The 26,533-nt window shown below is 41.9% G+C and overlaps 1 protein-coding gene across 7 annotated transcripts in view; it reads right to left on the reverse strand.

The window, feature by feature from the left end:
- FOXJ3 (forkhead box J3) overlaps positions 1-26,533 on the reverse strand; it is an 84,825-nt gene that overhangs the window by 43,439 nt on the left and 14,853 nt on the right. For all 7 annotated transcript variants that reach the window (XM_029578747.1, XM_029578750.1, XM_029578749.1 and 4 more), the window contains exons 2-5: positions 21,758-22,194; positions 12,270-12,344; positions 9,122-9,205; positions 6,794-6,892 (exon numbers count right to left, since the gene is read on the reverse strand). In XM_029578747.1, the coding sequence (XP_029434607.1) occupies positions 6,794-6,892; positions 9,122-9,205; positions 12,270-12,344; positions 21,758-22,081 (582 nt within the window). In that variant the 5' untranslated portion in view covers positions 22,082-22,194. The remainder of the gene's footprint in view (positions 1-6,793; positions 6,893-9,121; positions 9,206-12,269; positions 12,345-21,757; positions 22,195-26,533) is intronic.

Here is a 26,533-nt window from a genome sequence, read left to right on the forward strand (position 1 = left end):
AGCAGAAGGAGATACAATCCACCAGCCAGTCTGATAGCGTGTGCTTGGTAACAAACTTCCAATCTATTCTTGTCGAAAAAAAATGAAGAGCTGCATGGACTGCCTGTTGCTTGCTGTGCGCTTGGGGTAGAAAGTTAAGGTCCTCTTGCAATCCAAGCCGTGCAGAGCCTGTTTGCCTTGGTGCGAATGAGGCCTGGGAAAAAAGGTGGGCAGAACGATTGACTGGTTAAGATGAAAATCAGTCACCACTTTAGGCAGGAACTTAGGGCAAATACACAGGACCATCCTATCATGAAAGTATTTTGTGTAGGGCAGATATGTCACCAACGCCTGAAGCTCACTGACCCTCTGCACCGAAGTGACCGTAACCAAGATGATGACCTTCCAGGTTAAGTACTTCAGATCACAGTGGCTCAAAAGGATCTTGCATGAGCTGAGCCAACATCACATTGAGGTCCCAGGACACAACAGGAGGCCACAGGGGAGGCTTCAGCTAAGCAATCCCCGCATAAAACATCCCACTATGAGTTGCATGAAGACAGGTGAACCGTTAACACCCTGGTGGTAGGCCCCAATGGCACTCAGGTGTACCCTGGCCAAGTTGGTCTTCAGACCAGTGTCCGAAAGGTATAGTCAAGCAATCTCGGAGTGGGGCAAGAGAACGGATCCAAGCCATGACTCAGACAAGACTGAAAACCTCTTCCACTTGGGGTGGGGGTGGGGAGAGGGACTGAAAAGGAACCCCCTGCTCCAGATTGGGCAGACGCTACCACAAAGATAAGGTTTACCGGAGGCACAGAGATATGGTGCTCCCAAATCCAGAGGAGTAACTCTTTAAAGATGTTATGGACAGGAATAGCCACTATCCCCTTTGGGACATCAACAAACTGGAGAACGTCCAGCATTTTGTGATGGGCATCTTCCTCCATCAGGAGTTGGAAAGAAATGGCTTCCACCATAGCCCACACAAAGCCCGCAAAGGTTAGAACCTCTGCGGGCTTCAGCACCTCTCATCTGGAGGGGGTGGTTCTGAGGGAAGATCCCCTGAGCCATCAGAAGACAACTCCGAGGTATCATCCCCCCAGGGATCATATGGGGCATCCTCCTCACTAAAGTCCCCTAGGGACCTTTGTGGAGGGCCCCCACTCAAGCCTCTCAGTTTCGGCACTAAATGACAGAGGGCATCGAAGGCACAGAGGTCGCCAAGGCACCAGACCAGTGCCCTGGGCCTTGACACATCATCCTCCTTAGAGGAACCTATAATGGGAATTACCCCATAGGGAGGAGGCCCCGATGACCGCTGTGGTATCCAGGGACCCCCGGGCACCAGCTGCGTGGGCAAATGGCCAGCAGGACATTGAGGCACTCCAGCAGTGGTGCCAGCAGTGCAGGTGCGTGCTCAGACACCGGTGAAACCGGTGGTTTGATGCCTTGACGGGCTCAGAGCACTGCCAGTTGCACCCTGTGGTCCAGCTCTTCCTGAAAATCTGAAGGCAGAACAACAGAACTCCCTCAGACCCTCGAAGGAGCTTGGTGCCCAGCACAGATATCTGTGGGGAATGCCTGGGACTCCCATGTCGATGGAGGTCGATGCCTCTTCTCCATGGGGGTCGCTTCAGGTGCATCACAGCGGTCACGAGTGCTGACCCAAACTTGGTGCCATGTGATGGCGGCCAATGGTGATGTTTCTGAGATTTCCCTTGGTGTTCGGCCTGGTCATTCCCCGGTGCCAAGGAAGGAGGCGATCCCAATGTCCTTGAGTGAGACAACACAGATGACTGCCTATCCCTGGCCCTTCTCTCCCAAGAGGGCTCCGGTGGAGGAGTGGACATCGATGGATCCGTGTCCATAGGTTCCCTGTGGTCTTTGGGCGTTGATGCACCTGATGCCAGAGTCAAAGACCAGACTTTTTGGACCCCGAAAAGCTTCTCCATCTTATCCAAAACAGGCCCGATGACCCCTGGGGGTCATTTGATTGCAAAAACGAGACCCTCTGACATCTTGGATGTCCCCAGGCAGAGGATACAGACCTTGTGCGGATCCGTGATGGACATAGTCCGCGGGCAGTGGTGGCATCGGTGAAAACCCAATGATGCCATTAAAAAAGAGCCGGCGAACAGTTGATGACTGGAAGCCACTGAAGTGCGACACTGCCGGGAACTGACCGCAATGAATGAGAAAAAAAACCCACACTTACCGCACCGCCCTATAGAGACACTGACGGGGGAGAAGAGGGACCCAGCACAGACAAGTCGAAAACAACTGAGAAAAACTGCCAAAAAACTCTTAAGAGAGCTGAGCTCCACAACTGCGAGGTGAAAGCTGTACGAATAAAAAGCCTGAATAGGGACCCTACGAGGACAGTGGATTGCTGGGCATGCTCAGTGTGCCAAAGTTTCTAGAAACTTTGATAAAAGTTTCCAGTGGCAGGCTCCATCTGATAGTCCTCACAAATGGGTGAGGAGATCACCCTGCTTGTCCTAGGAGAAATTCATATGACAGAAAGAGTCACTAAGTCAAATACTGAATAAACATCCTAGTAGAAGATCTAAACTTTCCCTATCCAAAAATCGTAAGATCCAAATTTAAGCACTGGGCAAAACTTTTTCCTCACTCCAAAAAGAAACTAGTTATAAGCATCTGCAGGAGTAATTCCTTTAAATTAGTAGCATTAACAATCCTTGTCAGAGTCCCATGCAGATATCACATGGAAACAATCCTTAAGGGTGAGCGAATATAATAAAAGGTGCATGACACTTGTTCAAAATAATAAAGTTACTAAATGATATGTAATAGTTCAGATGACCTCTAACCAGGCTAGTCTTCCATAGTAAGAGAACAAAATGGGGAAATCAAACCCCAAGTAACTAGGAACAAAGGATCATGGGCCCACAATGGTGTTTGGGTTCCATGTGGGAATTTGATCTACTTTTAGGTAAATATACATAAAATGCAGCTACGCAGGCTAGGTGGGCTTTTTTTTTTATCTACCTTAATTTACTATGTCATTTACTATATCCGCTCCCAGCAGGGATGGATTCTGATATTACATTTTGCATTTATGTGTCATTTTCCACCAAAAGAGAAGCCATGGTGGCTCACAAGATATCAAAATACATCATAAAAATGCATGGATGTTAGGACAAACATCAGCACTTTATAAATATTTATAAAAATTAAAAAATATATTTAAAAATCATATTATATGATATATATTGTTCATCAGTAAACATGAACACCATGTTTACTGATGAACATTGGTTTTAGATGTATGTGCATGTGTGATGGATGTGTGTGTTAGAGAGATTTTAATGTTAGATAGGTAATTGGGATATATGAATAAACGAATTTGTTGAATATGTCCTCTTCTTGTGTACATTTTGAAGGATCTTTAAAAGTGCAGGAAACCCTAAATTAAAGGCATGGTTGTTTGCTCAAGCATTTGTTAAACTTGACAGTTGATTGAGTGGGCAAAATAATGTAATGCACTGGAATAGTAAATGCAGAACGTGCACAATCACGCAAGTTGTATGGACCAGATTTTGGTTTCCCTATCTTAAAGGGAGAAATTTCATTTCCTATACAAGGCCAGGCTGAGCATCTAGTCAGAAGCAAAATGTTCTCCTACCCCGAAGCCAGATTAAGAGAAAATTGTTTTTCACTAAACCAGCTTCAAAATCCAGAAGAAGGTAGTAAGCCAACATCCCAGATCCTGCTGCTGGGCAGATACTGGATAAGAATATAAAACAGCAGAAGAGTGCAGGCTGCTGAAGCTAGTTTACCACTAAGCAAGTAATTTTCTTATTTTTATTTGTCTAGATGGGGCCTAGCTAGGAATGCACTTGCCTCATCTTTAATCTAAAAGCTATATTTACTACCTTCCCACAGCCTACCAACTCTCTCTGTCATCTCATTTGAACTGTTTTATTGAATAATGTTCTCAAATAGATGTTAAACCACATCATGTAATTTGGAGATTTTTCTGATGATTGAATAATGCTGTTTGCCAAAAATTGGGGCATAACAGTAATTTAAGGTCTTTTTCTGATTAATTAAAACTATATCCACAAATTGTAAGGTTATTATAAACTATTTTCTGTGAGCATTTTTTTTGTTTGAAAATTACCCACTAAAAGTCCACATAAGAGCTATTCTTATGCACAAGGCTAAACTTGACAGACTGAAATCTCTTTTCAGTGTAAAACATACTAGGGATGTGCATTCATTGGTTGATTTATTTCAGTGGTATATGTGTATCTCACGAATAGAGAGTACGCGCACACGTTGCCAATTTACATACACGCACATTATCCATTGTGCACACGTACTCTCCGTTTGTGATACATGCATACCGCTAAAACAAAACAAACAAATCAACCAACAAATGCACATGCCTAAAACATATGACAAAGCAAAGAATCCAGTGTCCTATGAGATTAATAACTGTTTCCAAGCCTGATTCCTCATCATCATTCCAATGAACAATTAGAAATACACAGGCTCATCTGGAAATATCTACAAACAATGCACAAAGATTCCTTATCACAATACTGAATAGATATGAAATACTAAATCATTGATTTGTTCCACATCAAAGAAATCTAAGAGTCCATCCAAAGTGGAGTGGAGTAGCCCAGTGGTTAGAGCAGTGGGCTACGAACCAGGAGACCAGGGTTTGAGTCCCGCTGTTGCTCCTTGTGACCTTGGGCAAGTCACTTTACCCTCCATTGCCTCAGGTACAAACTTGCAGGCTGATTCAGTAAAGTCTGCGGGAGAGCGGACGAACGCCCAACTCTGCCGATGTGCGCGATTCAGTATTCAAATTAGGTGGTGTGGTAGAAACGGGAAAAGGAGGCGCTAGGGACACTGCTTTTCTGTGCACTTTTCCGGTGCCGGAAGAAATTAGCGCCTACCTTTGGGTTGGCCTTAATTTCTGAAAGTAAAATGTGCGGCTTGGCTGCACATTTTACTTTCTGCATCCCGTGCGCATACCTAATAGCGCCCTCAACATGCATTTGCATGTTGAGGGCGCTATTAGGTGCCGCGGGTTGGACGCGCGTTTTCCTCCCCTTACTGAATAAGGGGTAAGGGAAAACGCGCGTCCAATAGCAGGCTAACCGTGCGCTCCGGAGCGCACTGTACTGTATTGGCCTGTTAGATTGTAAGCCCTCTGGGGATAGGGAAATATTTACAGTACCAAAATGTAATCCACTTTGAAGTGTTGGAAAAATAAAAAGTGCGAAAAGCGGAATATATATAAAAAAAGTGAACCAATTGCTAATGTAATCAGAAAGGGAAACATGTAATCTTAACTCGCTGTCTGAATCAGTAGCTGAGAGATATCCAGGATGTGTAAAAAAACCCCCAAAAAATCCCTCACCCTCTTCACCTTAGTGTCCTCTGCTTGTGGGTTCTGCAAATTTTCAATAAGATTACTATGGAAAGCCTGCATTTCTTCAAGGTTTGGATGAATATGTTTGCCATAAGCTTTCATTTGTAAGTACCTGGCCCTTCTTCCAATTTAACCATCTTCACCTCTCAATTTTAACCATCTTCACCTCTCATCTATCCCAGCCATCACAGGGAGAGTCCTCGGTCAGCATTCATAAATTACAGCGCTCTCTGGAACCAGATATGCACCCCCCCAAGTATGACCACTGCAGGGCCAGCTCTGGGCTGGGGACTATGCACTAAGTTTACTTCTGGAAGTCTGCACTCATAGGCTCTGAATCTAGCAATAGCAATGCCTATGACTCCCTTTCATTCCCAGGGATCTGAGAGCAGTATACTTTTAAATGCTAAATCTGACAGATTATTGTACATTATGGACACAAGGATAGACCCTTTTACTTTGATTCCAGAGATTTAAATTTTTTTTTTTCATCAATGCAGGTCATTTTCCATTCACTTTTTTTTAGAATAACTAGTGAAATAGTCTCCTCAATGAAGATATCAGTAAATAATTCATAGACACTAAATATTTATATTCACCTCACAACCGCCTTGAAATAAAATAATTACGCTCCTATTAAGATCAACCAAGGCTGTATTATAGACAAAAGCTGGCAATAACAAAGAAGAAGTGAATAAGGGGGAGATCCTAAAGAAAAATAATTAGCTATGCTTAAGTGGGAGAGAAGGGGGGTCAACTGTAAGTAAATATAGATGAAACATCCAATAGCAAACTCAATTTACATCAATGACACGATGCATGGGCAACAAAGGAACCTATAGTAGATTTACGTTTGATGCCGTATTCATGAGTAACTTATTCCATAATCATAAATGGAAGGAAATCTGAAGGTCTAATCAAAATCAAACTCAATTTTTCTTCTTCTACATAACTAAGGACCTTCATTTTCAGTTTTTATTTTTCCTGGAGATGTCAATGTTATAACAAAAGAAAAATAATCAGTGGAAAAACATGACTTTTATAACACACAGGATAAAAAATCAGTGGAAAAGTCATTTGTCCTCTGATTTCTTTTTTGTTATAACATTGAAATTTACAGGAGAAATTAAATAAAAACTGAAAACGAAGGTGCCTATAAAATAAGGAAGATACAAGCAAACCACTGAAAATATTACCCACAGTGAAGACCGGTGCCTTTCCTTAACCTACAAATGTGATTAGGAGCTTTGTTAGCAATAAAGCATTGTTGCGGTCTGTTGTGAAAACAACCCGATTTTCATTAAACACTGCTCCCATCTTAACATGGGTACAGCAACAGCAGTATCTCACCGATACAAGCATGAACAAACCCTGGCGTGAATGAGAGAAAAGCAAAATTACTTTGTTAGTCACAGTGTTGATTGCCAGAGTTGGGGAGGCACTTCCAGAAATAATACAGTCCATTCCCAAAGAATCTGAATCTATGTATGGAGTCGAGGCCTAAAACACAGGACAAGGAAAAAAAAGAAAAAAAGATTAGCTCTCACAACTAGAGACCAACTAAATTCAGTCTAATATTCTTTTAGAAATTTTGGGTCAATTTTTATAATTTTGTCTCCAACCCTCTCACCATGAACATTTTGAAACTATCCCTTTGGTTTTAATGACATGGACATTTCACCTTAGTTTAATAGAACGGTTCATATCGACACTATTTCCTAGCATGTAGCCAGATGGACTCAGGACCAGTGGGAATTGTGCTCTTCTGCTAGCAGATGGGAGACTGAGTCAGATTTCAAAGCTGACGTCACTCTAGATATACCCCTGCAGGTACCTCAGCTCTTCAGTATCTCTCCGTCTCCTAGCAGTTGCGGACACTATCCCACACACCAGACTAGTGTTAAGAACTACAGCAAAGAAGAAAAAGTGGTTTCCGAGTTTCACTTGAACCAAACCATCTCACTACCATCTCCGGATGAACATAAGGATTCGGAAGACTCACGCCTTCTTCACCATCTAAATGTCGGCAGACTTCTAATGCGGTACCTGGAAAGATTGCAAAACAGATCGCTTGTCATTCTTAACAGCGGGAAGAAACAAGGAGAAGTGGCCCCGCGGGCGACCATAGCCCGCTGGATCAAGGAAGTAATCAAGGCAGCTTACATAGAGGCAGGGAAGTCCTTACCACTACAGGTTAAGGCTCATTCTACGAGGGCACAGGCAGTTTCTTGGGCAGAAACCAAGCTACTGTCGCCTGCCGAGATCTGTCGGGTGGCAATGGGGTCCTCCATACACACCTTCTCCAGGTTCTACTGCCTGGATGTTCAAGTCCGAGAAGACACAGCCTTCGCAAGGGCAGTACTAAGTGGGCCACGGGCAGCCTCCCGCCCTGTCCGGGAGTAGATTTTGTACATCCCAATGGTCCTGAGTCCATCTGGCTACACGCTAGGAAATGGAGAAATTACTTACCTGATAATTTCATTTTCCTTAGTGTAGACAGATGGACTCAGCATCCCACCCACGGCTGCCCCAGAAAAGGAGAACCTTGCAAAGCAAACCTCGAGACTAAGCAAATACAGGTAAGCCATGGCCTATCCCTAGTTCAAGACACCCACAGTTTGTCCAGTGTCGGTGTTATTTGATTGAGTGCATTGGCGGTCTCCAGTTTGGAAATTAGTTGAACCAGTTCAAGTTTTAATCAAGTTTAATCAAGTTATTTAAGCAAAGATATATCCACAATGGCTTTTCGAAGAGAATACTGAAGAGCTGAGGTTACTGCAGGGGTATATCTAGAGTGACATCAGCTTTGAAACCTGACTCCATCTCCATCTGCTAGCAGAAGAGCACAAAACCCACTGGTCCTGAGTCCATCGGTCTACACTAAGGAAAACGAAATTATCAGGTAAGTAATTTCTCCATTACTCAACACATCAACGGTATTTCTTGACTTTCTCCATATCTTTGCAACAACCCTGGAGGTTGGACAAGGTTGACTGTGACATCTGGGCAGAGCCTCTAAGGAGGGCGAGAGCAGCAGAGTCTGCTGAGGGCAACTCAATTCCATGTATTCCTTTTGCTTAAACTTCTTGCTTATGCTCAGTCTCTATTTGTAAGGTGACCATGCTTCTTTTAGTTAAATCTTTCCTTAAGACATTTGCTCACCCTGGATTTCCCCCTAGGCATCTCTGATCAGGGTCCTGTCCCCATCACTTCTGTTTTATCATCTACAATTTGCTTGTACAGCACTTTTCTGGAACGCATTTACAATCTGAAGTAGTAATAATTATACGCCAATTAAAAATCTGCTCATAGCATGGTTTAGGCAAAGAACTGAGAAGTCCGAAGATCTAGGTTCAAATCCCATTTCCAAAACATGCATTGTTTAACCGTAAATAATTTACTGCCCTTCATCTTGGCAAGTTGTGCTCCATTTTTGTATGTTGTTCTTCCCAGTCATTTAACACAAATACAAAATCATAACTATTACAAATATCTATATTGTTTATTTTTGGAAAGTTGACAGTTTCCTGAATTTTACTTTAAAGAAAAAATAAATTAAAAATCTGTTCATAGTCTTTCATTAATAAATGACTTCTTCACCCCATTAACATAGAACTGTTCTCTAAGAACAAACTTTACAGACTGGACGGACATCTTAAGTGTTGGATACAAATAGCATAGGCGAAGGAAGCTGAACAGAGACAGTGGTTCACGTATGTCGAGCCTCACCCGTTCTCCAGACCGTGGCCTCTTCTTTGGCCGAGTTGGCAGTGCGTCCTCCTTTGGATTTGTGTCTATTGCCCAATAAGATCCCTACGCAAACAAAATAGATACAAAACGGGTAAAACAAAACTGTGAGAACTGAAAATAAAGAATTATAAACCATTCCTTTTTGACATTAGGTCCTTATGTATTTCAACAAAATCATTTAAACAACCAACTGCTTTCTGATGCAATGCACTAAGCTGACAGGGATCAAACATATAAAGGTGAAACAGCTGTCTTGCCTGAAAGCACCACTGACTGGATACTTAGTTTATATTTTTCTGGCCTGGCAGCTTTGTCATGCTAATATGGGCTTCCATCTCAACTGAAACCAGCCCTTACCAGAACCATAGCTACCAGCAAAAGCTCATGGTTCTATCTAGTAATGGGGGACAGGGCAGGTATTTAAAATTATTTTGGCCCAGGAATTTCTTCCTGTTGATTTGGGCTTCCAACTTAATCAGAACCAGCCTTTGCAGGGCTAAGTTAGGAAAAAACTGAAAGGAGCAGAGGTTAAGAGTTTACATCAGCCATGGACGTTGTTTAAAGATACCATCTTGGAAGCCCAGACCAGATATCTTCCACACATTAAAAAAAATGGAAGGCAGGCCAAACGACCGCTATCACCACCATCCCAGGAATAACTATTTCCATCTGGCATCGCACAGCTGTCAGCAATCTGTGCCATGCAGTACCCTGCCACACTGTTCTCACACTCCTACAGTTTAGGTGCTGCACAGCTCAAACTTATCTACAGCCGCACAATGTCAGAAGGAAAGCAGCTGTTCCAGTGGTACTGGTAGCCTCCCTGTTTACTAATTATATTCCAAAGGTTTCCCCTTCCTCTCTGGGAAATTCATAAGTATGACGGGTAACTGCTCCTAAGGGTTTCTCTACTTAAAAACAGTTAAACCACCAACATACATTTTTTTATATATATTATACACACACATACATTTAATGACATGAACTTATAAAAAAATGTTCTTATGCTGAAAAACACTCTCCAACACCCAGTACCCATCGTTTCCCATGCAACACTTCAAATACATAAATTAAAAACAGGAATACGTATCCTGCAATTGGACATCATAGACAGCACGAACCAATCAGACAAATACCAATAGTACAACAGTTTCAAACACAGCTGTTCCCAGGGGCTCACTGCTGGTTTCAAGCAGTTCCTTCTGAAACAATACACAACATGCAGAGCACTTCTCTTTTAAATAAATTGGCACTAATTAATGAGTCAAAAAAAAAACTAATTAGAAAATGAGCTAATTTTGGCTTCAGGTGAGGACAGTGTGCTCCTGGAACTGCCTGATTTCTTTGCTTTTTTCTACTCTATTATGGTCAAGCAATGCAGAAGGCTTAGGGGAGATCCCCTTGTTCACCCGCAAAGCCCCTCTTCGTGGAAGATGACAATTAAGGAGCTCCTTTTTGCTTGCCACTGTCCGGGCTGGCCTTTGCTACCGCTATCTCTGAGGGAGCAGAGCATTGGTCTGAAGCTTGCTTGGACATCTCTCTGAACCCCGATAGGATCCCCCTTCTTCAACACAGCTACTGATGACGCCACCACCTATTGACGTCACTCTGGGTCGGGAATGCCTAGATGTAGGCCAGGGTGAGTCAGCGGCGTCTGCTTGTGGTGTGATTGTTAGGTGAGATGGTATTGGAGTTTTGCAGGCCCAAGTTGGCACTGGACAGGCTCCGTTTCCAGTTGGAACCCCAGATACAGCTGTGGGATTAACTGTAGCTTTGGGAGGAGCATAGCCTGGATTTTATCAAGGTGAACCTGCTGCAATCTCCTTTTTGAGTCTCTCCATACCAAAATCCTCTCCCGCAACCTTGGAGAATATCTGGCTGGTACTTTGCTGCATGCAGCAGTCCCTAACCTCTCTCACAGCCACCATGAATACAAATTCAGGAGACTCTCGCTTCTGCTCATGCTGAAAAAACAACAGTTGGAAACTGACTTGGGGAAAATTTTGCTGGTTCAGAATAATTTGATACAAGATAACACTGGGATACATCATAGGCTGGAGTCTAGAGAATTCTGCAAGATCATCTAATCATAGGATTCTTAATTTTCCAATGGTCTCAATGATTTCTCCTTCAGAACTTTTTAAGACCTATATGAGGGAAGTTCTTGTTTTTCCTCAATCTGTCCTCATGTTGATTCATAAGGCATATTATCTTTTTCGGGCTAAAGAGCCTGAAGGGTTAGGTGTTGCTCAAGCTGTAATGAGTTCTGGAGGGGAACCTTTGGATATTTCTGCTATCCTGGAGACTAACTACTACAGCAGATGCGTCACGTAGATCTACCTAATAGCGAGGTTTCCCTCAAATTTTGATTGTAACTTGATTCTTTCATTGTACTTTCAAGAAATGAATATTTCCTTCATGGGTGGCAAACTTCACATTTTTCCAGGTTTTTCTAGGGTTACACAGGCAGAAAGGAAAGCATTGCTAGAGCCGCAATAAGAGGTTGTTGATTTGGGGCTCATTTTTTCTTGTGATTCCCTTATAAGTGTATTGTTACTTTTTCCAATAAGAAATTTGTTTTCTTAGAACCTATTCAGCTTAGATCATTTATTAATGCTCAAGTTCCTGATAATGGTTAATATAGCGTCCTTATTTTCTTTGGAGAGTGGATAGCTTAGGACAGGTTCTCTCCCTTCATGATTCATGTACAAAAGCGTACAATATTCTCACTGGAAGATCTTTTTCTATTTCCCCTTTGAAGGTTCTTCCTTCTTTCATGTTCTTTTTCTCCCTTTCTGGGCTCTCTTGATCTTATGGTGATCTATTAGCAACTGATTGTAATTATTGTTTAATTTTTCCTGTGAATATTACAACACTCAAATGCTATTTCTACTGCAAGTTATGCTTGTGTATAATATATAAAATGATAAATAAAATGTTTAAAAGAAAAAAAGCCGATTTTGATTATGGTTACCTATATCGCCACTATGTAAAGAAGCGATCTGCCAGATCCACAGATATAATATGCATTGCGGATGATGACTAGTCTCCAAAATTAGGATAGTGGCTCATTTAAGCAAATGAAAAACTTATACCAAAGAAAATAATAAGAAATGAAAAATCATACCTTCCCAGGATCATCCTTGGATCGAGGCACTTTAAGAAAACACTTATTCAGTGACAGGTTATGTCGTATGGAATTCTAAAATTGGAAAATAAAAATATAGATGCATTTATTGTGCAATCATTCAAGAATACCCAAAATTTAGATTCACAGGAACAATGAGAGTCCACAGAATGAAATGAGATCTGGGTACTAATGTGGAGAGTAGTCAGAATTTTCCAATTCTTAGCCAGAAGTATTAAGTTTGACTCCTGGCTAGCACAAACATAGCAAATTATTTTAGAACTCTGGTCTAGTGATTAGAGCCCTGGGGCATGAATTCAAGACAGATCAAATCACCTAGTTCCTGTGTAACTTTGCTATACCAGCATCTCCCAGTGCCTCCAGCAAGCAAATGAAAACAAAGCATTTGACTGAAATCTGGCTTGCTAGTCAAATTCAAAATGTTTAGCCTTTAAGGAGTATAACCTACAATTAATATTCTCACAGTAAAAAGACTCCTCCAAAATATTTTGTTTAGCTAGTTTTAATTAAGAACTTCGTCCTGATCACTTTATAACTTAAGCAGCCTTTTAAGATGGTTATCATCTGGTGTGGAACTTTTTTTCTTTTAGGAAAAAAAAAACCCCAAGCATCAGGAGGACATTTTTTTTTTTTTAAATTGGATTGTGTTTGTTTTCATTCTTTTTTTATTTTATTTTTCTTTTGCCATTGTTCTACTCTATTCTTCTGTAGTCCAGCAGCTGATGCTTCTCCTGGGCTAGGATGTCACCAAGAGAAAAGGTTTTGACACCTGGGTGACCTGGCATCCATGTTTTTTCCAGTCCTGGTTCCTATCATCTATTTTATAAAGTAATAAGATATTTTAAGTATAAATCTGCATTTAAGCTCCAGCAAACAAAAATTGCCTATACTGACAAGCCTACCCAGTGACAATGTACCTATATAGTACTATATATTCAGTGATATGCTGGGGGGAGCAACTGCAGGCTTTTGAGAGCCCTTGTTAAATTTTATGACAAGAGAGTGTCTCAATAAAAAGTACAAAGTTCAAAGTCTACAAGAGCTTCTCAATAAAGTCAGTTTCACAGGCTGCTAGGTAACAAATTGGTATGATATATTTCTACATATCCTTTGGAAGATTTTATATATATATATATGTGTGTGTGTGTGTGTGTGTGTGTGTGTGTGTATGTATGTGTGTGTGTGTGTGTGTGTGTGTGTGTGTGTATATGTGTGTGTTATTTATTAGTACGATATCTTTCTACATGTGCCATGCCCTGGAATTGTAGGCGAGTAAGAGAAGCTTGAACTGTATGCTGAAGTGGATGGGGAGCCAGGGTACCAGCTTGAGAATAGGAGTTACATGATCATAGCGCTGGCAAAGATAAAGTTGTGCAGCTGATTTTTGAACAGGTTGCAATGGAGACAATTGGTTCAGCTGGAGGCCAGCTGAACCAGTTGCAGTATTCTAAATGGGAAGTGATGAGAGAATAGATGAGTGTTTTTAGCTGGATGCTTAGAAAGGAAGGGATGGATTTTAGCAATGTTATAGGGGAAGAACCAACATATTTTAGCAATATTTTGAATGTGCATAGAGAGAATAGCATTGATCCAAGATGACCCCAAGGTTACAAGTCTGCATGGGTATATAGCACTATTGTAGAATATGGTACATTTTATATGGTAATAAATGTAATATTTTAATTTTCCTCCTAGCATGTGCCATGCCCTTTTTGGTCCTCCCTCAGTGGCTCTTCAATCCCCTGATCTTCCCACAGTACCTCTTAGATTGCCTGTATTACTTAAGTGGCTTCCTAATAAAGGATTATAGATGTAATACAGGCAATCTAAGAGGCACTGTGGGAAGATCAGGGGACTGAAGAGCCACTGAGGGAGGACCCTCATTTGTGCATTTAGAAATGTTACCTCTACAGCATGCAATTACCCCAATACTGATAAGACATCCAGATAGTATTGAGGTAACTGCCATTGTGTTGACAATTTTATTAGCCTGTCTAATTTCTGAAAGCTTTTCCTTAACCTGGTCAAGCAGACCAATATATCCCTATTTTTATATTCATCCCCATCTCACATGGAAATTTCTATCTATAGAGATTCTAGAATGCAATGTGTTTCCTGCTGATCCCTTACCCTATTTAAACTAGACCATCTTTAAATGTAGAGTACCACCCTATCCCTAATTTCATGTATTGTGAAATTTTGATATATTTTGTACACTATTAGCGCATTCTACTAATATGGAGTCCTCTTTCCAAGGTCCATCAAAGCCAGTATCCCATTTCCAACAGTGGCCAATCCAGGCTACAAGTACCTGGCAGGATCCCAAAGGGTAGACTGATTCCATGCTACTTATCCCAGGGATAAGAAGCGGATTTCTGCAACTCCACCTTAATAATGGTTTATGCACTTTTCCTCCAGGAACTTGTCCAATCTATTTTTAAACACAGCTGCACTAATAGCTTTCACCACATCCTCTGGCAACAAAATTCCCGAGTTTAATTATGCATTGAGTAAGAACATAAGAACATGCCATACTGGGTCAGACCAAGGGCCCAGCATCCTGTTTTCAACAGTGGCCAATCTAGGCTATACATACCTGTCAAATACCCAAAAACTAAGTATATCCCATGCTACTGATGCTAGTAATAGCAGTGGCTATTTTCTAAGTCATCTTGATTAACAACAGGTAATAGACTTCTCCTCCAAGAACTTATCCAAACCTAGTAACTTCATTGCATGTCTCCTAGTCTTTGTTCTCTTTGAAAGAATAAACAACCAATTCACATTGACCCATTCCACTCCAATTTTACAGACCTCTATCATATCTCCCCTCAGGCAAGTCTTCTTCCGGCTGAAGAGTCCTAATCTCTTTAGCCTTTCCTTATAGGGGAAAATCATTCCATTCCCTTTACCATTTTGGTTGCCCTTCTCTGTACCTTTTCTAATTCTGCTATATCTTTTTTGAGATGTGGTGATCAGAACTGCACACAATACTTAAGATGAGGTTGCACCATGGAGCGATACAGAGACATAATATTATCTGTTTTATTCTCCATTCCTTTCCTAATAATTCCTAGCAATCTATTAGCTTTCTTGGCTGCTGGTGTACATTGAGCAGAAGATTTCCATGTATCATCAATGACGCCGCCTAGATCCTTTTCCTGAATGACTTCTAATGTGAAACCTTGCATTATTACTCCTCCTTAAGTGCATTATTTTGCACTTGTCCACATTAAATTTCGTTTGCAATTTGCATACCCAGTCTCTCAGTTTTGCAAGGTCCTCTTGCAGTTTTATTTTATAATCCTTTTGTGATTTAATTCTGTGAATAATTTTGTGTCACTGGCAAATTTGATCATCTCACTCGTTGTTTCTATTTCCAGGTCATTTATAAATATACTAAAAAGCAGTGGTCCCAGAAGAGATCCCTGGGGCACTCCATTATCCATCTTTTACCATTTAGCCCTATTCTCTATATTTTAACCAGTTCACAATCCACAATACAATGCTACCCGCATCCCATTATTTTTTAATTGAAGTCTCTCAATAGGGACTTTACCAAAAGCTTTCTGGAAATACAGATACACCTTATTAACTAGCTCACCTTTATCTACATGTTTATTTTTAATCCTCAAAAAAATGTAGTAGATTGGTAAGGCAAGACTTCCCTTGGCTAAATCCATGTTGACTTTGACCCATTAAACTATGCCTATCTATATATATTCAACAATTTTGATCTTTATGATTGCGCCAAAAAAAATTGTAGAAACTGACGTCAGACTCGCTGGTCTGTAATTTTCTGGGTCATCCCTTGATCCCTTTTTAAAAACTGGCATTATATTAATATCCCTCCAGTCTTCAAGTACCAGCATATCTCTTACAATGTCTATGGTGTCTATATCTTCATTTGGTGCCATACATTTTTTTTTTAGGATTTCTGATATTTGTTTTTCATCCCTATTCACAACCTGTTCATTGCTAGCAGTTGATTCAGGTAATTTTGATGCATTCATATTTGATTGCTCTTTATTTAAAACTATATGAGCTACCTCAGTTATTACTACATCCTCTTTATAAGAATATTCTGACTGTTTTAGCAGTGTCTTTTGAAGATTCCTCACTCCAAACTATACCCTTCTTGAGCAACTGTCAACTTTCCCCATGATCTAATTAAAATGAAGATCTCTATAAACTAAAAATGAACAGGATGTTTGAATCACATAACCAACAACAAAAGTTCCTTGTTACAACTTCATAGATACCTGTTACCCATCATTACACGTTATTGAGTAGGAGACAGAATGCAACAGATCCTTTAACCAAATAGCCATGGCCATATTTACTAGTTCTAAATCTGTATGTAATGCAATCTGTTCTGGCAGAGTTTGAATTAGACCTATAGAGCAGTGGTTCTCAACCTTTTTCCCCATTGTAACACACCTGACAGACCACGCTCACATGTGGGAGACATTGCTCATTACAATTCACGGTGGAAATTAAAAATAAAGATCCAGTATTATTTTTATTGTTAAGAATGACACAAGGGAAAGACATGTACTCTGTCTGAACAGAAACTGCATAAATAACAGGAACTTCAAAGTCAGAATAAACAACAAAGAATCTCACCCTTTCAGGTCAACATTTGGCGTCCCGCAAGGATCTTCACTCTCCCCTACTCTTTTCAACATTTATCTCCTCCACCTCGTCCAACTCCTTATAAATCTAAAGGTAATTTACTTCATTTACGCCGACGATGTGCAGTTTCTCATTCCGGTCACTGAATCTATCTCCAAAACGCTCACCCACTGGAACAACTGCCTCCAGTCCATCAACCTCCTTCTCTCCAGCCAAAACAGAGCCCCTTATCGTAAAAGACGACAACGACCTTGTGGTCAACCACCTCCCCATGACCCTAATGACCTCCACCACCCATGTGAGAGACCTTGGAGTAATTCTGGACAACCATCTGAACCTAAAAAAATTCGTCAACACTACAAAAGAATGTTTCTACAAACTACAAATCCTAAAAAAGCCGAGACCCCTCCTACACCTACACGACTTCGGCACGGTGCTCCAAGCCACCATTTTCTCAAAAATAGACTATTGTAACTCCCTCCTCCTCGGCCTCCCTGCAAACACCACCAGACCTCTACAGATGCTACAGAACACCGCAAGGATCCCGACCAATACCAGCAGAGGAGAGCATATTACGCCCATCCTTAAGAATTTACACTGGCTCCCCATTAAATTCAGAATCCTTCACAAAGTCCTCACCATGATACACAAGACCATTCACAATCAGACCTCTCTTGAGCTTAATATCCCACTTCGCCACCACACTTCCTCCAGACCAATCAGAACAGCGTACAAAGGTACCCTGTATGCTCCCCCCGCCAAGTCCTCTCTAAGGAAACGCACCTTCTCCACAGCTGGTCCCTCCCAATGGAATGCTCTACCCTCAGATCTTCGCCAGGAACCCTGCCCGCTGACTTTCAAAAAAAAGCTAAAGACGTGGCTGCTCAAACAAGCGTTTCCCTAAAGAACAGACACTCTCTCATTGACTCTAGTTTTTGGCCGGACTTGGGCCAACATGTTCCAACATTCCCTTGACTGATTCTCATACTGATCTTAAGCTTGTTTTACTGATCCTAAGCATCAAGTTAATTTTATTGATCTTTAGCATTGTATTTCTCTTTAATACCTTCCATTTAATAATCTTCAGCATCTTGCCATAAGGTACCTTTGGCGTCATATTAACCGACCTGGTAATTAATCGACCTGCTTACGTTTTCCTCTCGTTACCCGCTGTTATTTGTTCGTTCCACAGTTATTCAATTGCTACTGGTCAGTGATGGACTTTAACCACGTTTACCAATGTTCATACCTATCCCTTGTTTGATGTAACCCTTTGTTCGATGTAATCCGATGCGATACGTATATTCATGAACAGCACCAATTTCCAGCACTCAAACAGTAACCACCTTACCTAAGAAAAGGCAACACTGAAAATATTACACCAGGCCTTAAGACACCAATACACCTCCTATTAGGAAAACGGACCAAGCCAGGCTGCTATAAAGCCCTACACAGAAACTACACACCAGCAGAATACCTCACCTCAGTCATATGTACAGACCCCTCACCTAGCAAAGAATAGAGAGACCATAAAGCATAACTAGAAAAATGCAGACAAAAACTGAACTGGAAAACTCAACAAGCCAGAGAGAATGTACGCAGTGTAACAAAGGAAAAAAAAAAAAAACCATCACCAGTCCTTATAAGACAAACCAAGAAATATAAAGTCAACAGCAGTAAAAGCATACTAACAAAAAGAACAGATTTCAAAATAAATGATGAAAGGAATATCCAAAAATTAAAATCTCATATCAAACATTTCTAGATACCAATAAAATATTTCAAAATAGCAGACACAAAGACCCAATAATGAAAAATAAGGATAATAAAATGCTTTGCTCTGCATACCTGGGAACTTTTGATATCCAGGTGCCCTGAGATTGTTTTGAATTTGCAGCAGGAGGGATGGTTTGCTTGCAACTCTCTCCTCTCTCTGTCACATACAAGTGCTCTCTCTCACACTGGCTCTCAATCACTTACATATACACATGCTTTTTCTCTCTCACTTATATAGGCTCTTAATCACACATTTACACACATGCTGTGTCTCTCCCTTACACACAGGCTCTTAATCACATACTTACATGCTCTCTCTCACCTACACCTGCTCTCAATCACACATGATCTCTCTTACATAAACACACGTTCTTAATCATACATATACATGATCTCTCATACATACAGGTTCTCAATCATACACTTACATTCATGCTCTCTCTTACACACAAAGGATCTCAATTACACATATACTCTCTTTCACACACAGAGATTTTCAATTGCATACTTACACATACAGGATCTCAAACATATACTTGCTCACTCACTCTCTCTCCCCCCACCAAGCCAGCAACAGCCGCAGCCTCTTCCACTTCCAACCCTAGCGGCAGCCGCAGCCTCTTCCACTTCCAACCCTAGTGGCCTCGAGACAGTCCCCCTGGCGGATGGGAGTCCTGACATTGCTCCGCACCGCGCTTCTTCAGGCTGATGCTGCCCGTACTAGCATGGTCTCTTCTGGGCCGTGGGGAGGGAGCAGGAAGAAGAGACCGTGTTGGTGCTGCTGACTCCAGCTTTCCTGCTGTGTTCCACCCAGGTGGAGGATAAATTTCTATTTCGCTGGGGCAAGGGGAGCAGCTGGGTCAGTGGGGGACTGGGAAGTGTGGCAACACATTGGTTGAAAACCGCTGCTATAGAGCATTATGTGACCATTTACAGCCCCAAAACTATCACAAACTATTTTTGCCACTTGGCCCCACTGCACACCCAAGGCCAGATTTAATATTTTGGACCGGTTGATGGCACAGGTCTAGTTGATGCCTCTTTGAAGCAGCACTGGCCCATAACCCTAAAGAAATTAGAAGCAGGCACTTTTTTTGACCTGGGTATCTGGAGCCTTAAAAAATTAGCACCCTAGGCAGTTGCCTGTGCATAAATCTGGGAGTGGACACACCCATACACAACAAAGAGACTGTATGTTAAGATAATATCTCTTGCAAAACCTTGTGTGATCTTATGGGTTTGTCTTAGTCGTTTCCAGTGACATCCACTGATAAACTGTGTATTAACTGCATCAAACACAGTAACAGAGAAAACGGCAGAAAAAGACCATATGGCTCATCTATTCTGACATAATCAAAATTTATCAAGCCTCTACAATTCCAATCACCCCCTCCGAGATCTCCTGTATTTATACCTTGCTTTACTGAATTCAGCTACTGTTTTTGCCACCACTGGGAGCCTGATCCATACATCAACTACTCTCTCTGTAAAGAAATAATACCTAAGATTACTCCAGAGTCTACCCCCCTCTCTGTCTCAAACCATGTCCCCCTTATTCTAGAACCTCCTTTCCATAGAAAAGGGGCTAGGCCTCCTATGCATGGAAACCTCCAAGATATTTAAAAAAGTCTCTATTATCCCTTCCTTTTGACTTTCCTCTAGGGTAAAGAGGTTTAGATTTTTGAGTCTATCCCCATATGTTTAGATATAGTATCATTCCAAAGGTGTTCACACAGAAACCAAAATATACCGTATATTTATCTTTTTAATTTACCATAAAGAGGAAATGCAATGGGTTTCCAAATGTTTCAAATTAAGGACCTTTTGTGACAAAGTAATAGGACTCTGCAAAAAATGGCTTCATAAATTAAGTTGAGATATCTAGCTTTCTATTTTCAGTACTATAAAAGATGTGTGGTATGTTTACAGCAGTTACTACAACATAGGGGTCTGTATTATCTGATAAAAGAGGACTCTTCTCCCTTGACCCTGTTCCCTCAAGTATTTTGAAGGTTTTTAATGCTATATTCACAGGGGCTCTCAACTGTGGTCCTTGAGGACTACAAACAGGCTTGATTTTCAATAACTACCGTATTTTTCGCTCCATAAGACGCACTTTTTCCCCCCAAAAGTGGGGGGAAAATGTCTGTGCATCTTATGGAGTGAATATTAAAAAAAAAACAAAAAGCCCAAAAAAACCCTAACTACAACCCCCCACCCTTCTCCAAGACTTGCCAAAAGTCCCTGCTGGTCCAGCGGGGGTCCGGGAGAGATCTCCTGCACTCGGGCCGTCAGCTTCCAGTATTTAAAATGGCACCGATAGCCTTTGCCCTTACTATGTCACAGGGGCTGCCGGTGCCATTGGTCGGCCCGTCACATGGTAGGAGCCATGGACGGCCGGTGCCATCTTATGCTCCTACCATGTGACAGGGGCTGACCAATGGCACCGGCAGACCCTGTGACATAGTAAGGACAAAGGCTATCGGCGCTATTTTGAATTGTGGCAGCCGATGGCCCGAGTGCAGGAGATCACTCCCGGACCCGCGCTGGACCACCATGGACTTTTGGCAAGTCTTGGGGGAGGGGGGGGGGGGGTTGTAGTTAATTAATTTTAAAGGGTTGGGATGGGGAATGGGAACAAAAAAACATTTTATGCCCTCCCCTAATTTGCTCCATAAGACGCACAGACAGGCCGGTTTAGCACACCATTTTTTATTTTTTTTTATTTTCCTGCTCTGAATCCTAGGTGCGTCTTATGGAGCGAAAAATACGGTATATACATTTGCATATGCTTGGTGGAATACATGGGTTAATTTGTATATTTTTGTTACCTTGAAAATCAGACCTGTTTTTGATCTTTGAGGACTGGAATTGAGAACCCCCTGCTGTAGGCTACATTTATTTATTTATTTATTTTTGGTTTTTATATACCGGAAGTTCCTGTATAATATACATATCACTCCGGTTCACAGATAACAGAGATAACTATCGCCGAGATGGCGGTTTACATGGAACATAATACAACATAATACAAATATATAAAAAATAGTTCTTACCTTCCAGCCACTGCCAGCCTCTCTATAATATGGAAAGTTATCACAAATCCACTGATAAATCTCGCTCAAAGTCATTTTCTTTTTTGGTGAGCTATTAATTGCAAACGTTATGAGGCTAGCATAACTGTATGGTGGCTTTCCGTCTTTGTGCTGTTGGACTTCTTCTTGGTCCAGTGTTGTGTTTGGGTCAAGAAGTGCGTTCTTCTTTGAAATACCTGTCCCATGAGCGTTCTGAGAAGCATCAGCTTTTTGAATGGCTGCCCTCACTGTGAGCTGAGGTAGCCAATCCATAGATGTTAGGCTGCTCTCCAGTTCAGATGTCATTCTGGTGATATGGAGATTTCTTACTCAAATTAAGAAAAAGAACCCTGTGTTCTCACAAAGTCTGATAGTTACAAAATTAGGAATTCCAAATAGAGGGAAGGCCAGAATATAATCTAGAAAGAAAAATGCAAATGCATTAACACACCTGATAAAGTAGAGGGTTTAATATATATATATACTTTTATATGTAAAAAATGCACACTTCCTATACATACAAACATAAGGTCTCAGACAGAAGTTCTTAAGATACTGAACTAAGCAGGGTACTTCATATACTATAATGTGCAACGACCTAGTATGCTATTTTTGGCATCCATATCATCATGTAACTGACCACCATGCTGAATTTTACACTCTGGGAGAAAATGTGCAGAGCAATTCAGATATTTTCCTCTCCTCTTGAACCCATTCTCACATTATATATTGTAGAATGAGAAACCCTAGTAAGAACACACAGTAAACCCTTTGTATAATGAATGGTTATTTTTAATTTATAAAATTCTGCTAAAAAAGGTAGACATGCAACTTCTCAGAAATGTAGTCTGAAAACCTGGCAAAAATATAACAGATGTACAATGCTTGGAATAAATTAAGTGAAAACATATAACATATTGCTTTATTGGGGAGTCATTGTGCTGAATGGTTACCACTTGAAGCTGCAGGCAGCTCTACCTTTGCCGACCTTGCCTCCTGAAAGGACTAGCCCCTACTTGGAGCATCTGAAGAGGACCACTTTGTGGTTTTATACTTGCAATCTCAGAAACTTTGAGTCCTGAAACTCTGTGCAAGTCCTATCCTCAGGAAGTTTCTGAAGTTCTGATTCCCCTAAATCCTTCACCAGTGTTTGGGTTTGTTTTTTTTTTAATCCTCTCCAAAATGCAGATTACCTTTGAAAGGTAATTTACAAAAGGCGAGACTTTGATGTCAATTTTATTGACCAAACTGCCCAGCCATAGAAGCCTTATGGCCCCTATTCCTGAGACCAAAGGCCTAGAGGACACGCTCACTAGGTCATACATATAAGTCAAAAATGTTATGGCCAAGTCCAGGTGAGCTAATTCCAGGCTGTCTGGGAGCTGCTGGATCCAACACAGGGTGGCTCAGTTCACACAGCCCTCACAAATGGACACCTGCATGTCCACTGCATTTATTGTAAAGGCTTGTTTAAGAGTTGCCTCTTCTCCTATCTTGGGGATCCTTCAGTATTGACCCCGTTCTATGAGACTGGTAATCTTCTGCATGAATGCTACAATTAGTGCATTGACATAAGGAACTCTCCTGTTCTCCTCCAGTGGCAGGGGCAAATCTTATCTTTTAATTCCCCCATGTTGAGGGTTCCAATCCATAAGAACCATACGCCTGAGGGTGCTTGCAATGGAAACACCCTTGGTGGCTAATGCCTGGAAAATTGGATTCCCCTCAACCAGTTCTTTAGTGGAAGCATATGACATCCCCAAGGCCTCAAACACATTAGAAATAAGGGCTGCCAGTTCCTCTTTCCAGAGTAGGTGGACTATGGAGGCATAATCCTCTGAGAACTCCCCATCTTCCTGTGAATCATATCTAGAGAGCCCTGGGGAGAATCTATCCCAGACCCTGAAGCTTCTCTAGAGGTGCGTGTGCTCTCATGTCTCATAGGGATAGCTCAGAACCTCCCCCCTAAGTTACTAAGAGATAAAAGCTATCCTTTGGGGATTTAAATGTTCTTGGTTCTGCAGGTCTGTACATGGCCATATATGCTTTATGCATGGTCATAATAAAGTCTGCAGAAAATGTTTCCTGCCAGAGGTCCTTAGTGTCCAACAGGAAGTTACCACCCTGCATGGCTATAAAAGGGAAGAGGGTTCACCTTCCCTGCCCCCGATCAAGGCTGCCTTGCTCCGTCCTGGCTCAGTCAGGAAAATTGCTCTCAACTGCTCTTCCCTTAGCTGAGGGGTTGAGCTCCCATTGTCTTCCTGCATCTTTTTACGGGGCTCCCTTCACAGAGCAGGCAGATCATTCGGGACCTGCTTGGCCCCGCACATGGCACACTTCCTCCATCTATGCACAGCTGTAAAACCCCAGGGAGCCCACAGGAGAGAAAGCAAATGCTGCCGCGGTGAGTAAACTTCCCATTCCCTGTGGTAAATGAACCAGTTCTTGCTCCTGCCCTCTCTCAGCTGTGCTGCAGCAAATTGAGAATGCTTTCAATTCTCAGACTTGTCACTGAAACAATGCTCCCAGCGATAGATTTCCCTCTCCAAAGCAGCACTACTCACCACCTCTGGGGATGCCTCTGCTGGCTGCCTTCCACTTCTGCTCATTGTATTAGCTAGTTTGGGCAGGTTTTTGGGGTTTTTTTGAGAGCCTCCTCCAAGCACAGAAAGGAGGGATGGAAGATGAGAGAGCCATGCTCTTTCTCTCTCCCTTTTTCTTTAAGGGCTAAAGGGTTTCTGCAGAAACCAATTTTTAGGGGCTCCATAGACCCTAGAAGTAAGGGATAACACCCACAGCCCAACCAAGGAAGGCCCTGGGAGAAATGCTCCCACTAGGAAAATCAACCCCTAGAGGTTGTTGTCCCAGAAGCAATAAGGACTCAACTAGGCTGTAAGAGCTATCATCCTCCTCATGTGTCTGCAGTTTCCAGAGACAGAGACTAGTGGATAGGAACAGGACCACACCTCCCTTATAGTCTTGAGTGAGATCATAAAAGAGGTGTCCTCTGTCTCAGTCAGCTGTGGAGGAGGGAAATCCTATACATAACTGGTCTAGCAGAAAGAAAAGGAAAAATGTTTTATTATGACTATACAGTAGGCCACAGGCCATAATTTTTAGTCACTGTTTCTGCAGAGCTAAGCAGATAAAATGCTATCATTCTTGGGTCAGTTCTATACATGTTCATATTTTGTGCTACAGTATATATCTCTGAAAAATTATATTGTACTACCATCCACAAATTATATATCACCAGTCTGCTTTTTTAAACGGTGGGAAAAACTGAATAATCATAACTAGCCATATTTATTAGACCAGAAAACATTTTAGTTAAAAGATATTCTAAAAAGAAGCCTGCATCTTACTGTTACATGGTCAGTGGGGCTAAAGATTGGAGATGGCAGGATGGGCTCTGCCAGCTGCCAAAGATTTGGAAGGAGGCCCAGGTGGCTGGAGGAGCTCATCCTGCCAGCTGCGGGAAGGAAGAGGCTTAGGCAGCTGGCAAAGACCATCCCACCAGCCATTGAAAAGATGAAACTTGGATGGCCAGTGAAGTCCATCCTACCAGCTACTTCAGAGGCAGCCTAGGGAGTCTCTCTCATGTACTATATTAATCATACTATACAACCCCTAAAACTAAAGTGCATTTTATGGTTCAGTGTGTTTTATAGACAGAAAAATATGAATGCATCATTTGCAGCTGCTTAATCTTTTGAGCTCTCTCTAAAAAGTGGTTAATTTAGTGTTTGTGACAAATGCAAGACTAACACGAGAAAACAAAAACCTCCATTTATCCACAGAACATTAACAGCATAGGCACTGGTAGCACAAACTTTCCCACATGAGCTTGCCAATGTGTCTAAGCTCTGCTCTGGAGAGACCATCTCTGTAGATAAAAGGGTCCTAATGGCAGGAGACGCATTCTCTGTGCCAGCTGGGGCTGGAAATACTGCATGGGCAGCATCTACAGCTCCTGGAAAGAAGGGAGTCCTGGCTGTTGCACCTACCCAGTTTTAGGTCCCTACAGAGCTCAAGGGAGAAAGAGACTACCGTCTGTTAGAGAACCACTACCGTAATGCCCATGTAAGCGTAAGGATAAAATGGGCTAAAAAAAAAAACCCCAGCAACTGTGCACAGAGACTCACAGTATCTAAAAGACTGCCAAAGCTCAAAGATCAATAATGAGCAGCAATGAAAGCTGCAGGGTAGAAACATTAATAATAAAAATAAAATAAAAAGGGGGGGGGTGGAGGTAATTTTGTCTCCATGTCTGTGCTCTCTCTGCTGTCAGTTTTGTCGTTTAGAACCAAAAATGTGATGGTAGTTTCTGTGAAGTGGACAACTGTTCAATGGGAACTGACCTAAGAGCACCAACTCACATTAATAATCAAATGACAACTTCTGATTGTGCAGAATGAAACACTGTGTAGCTAAGGAATTAAAGTTGGTAGAGACTGTAAGCTGTTTGAAACACAAAGTACTAACATAATAGTATGGGACAGCAGATCAGTAGTTTAAAAAAAGAAAAAAAAGGGACATCTGACTTAATAACATGCAGTACTGAACTCACAAGCAAAGCTACTGGAAGAGCTGGAGGTGCACAGTCCCGGAGGCCCACGATAATGTGGGCGCCAGGCTGGCTCCTCCGGTCGGCCGGGCAGTCTGGACGGTTAGCACCGGCCTCCAGGCCTCTGACATCGGGGCCGCCCCTCGAGACCCAGTGGGGTCTGGTTGGTCGGCTCCGATGCACTAGGGGAT

The sequence above is a fragment of the Rhinatrema bivittatum genome, chromosome 15, assembly GCF_901001135.1.
Source record: "Rhinatrema bivittatum chromosome 15, aRhiBiv1.1, whole genome shotgun sequence".
Taxonomy (NCBI): Eukaryota; Metazoa; Chordata; class Amphibia; order Gymnophiona; family Rhinatrematidae; genus Rhinatrema; species Rhinatrema bivittatum.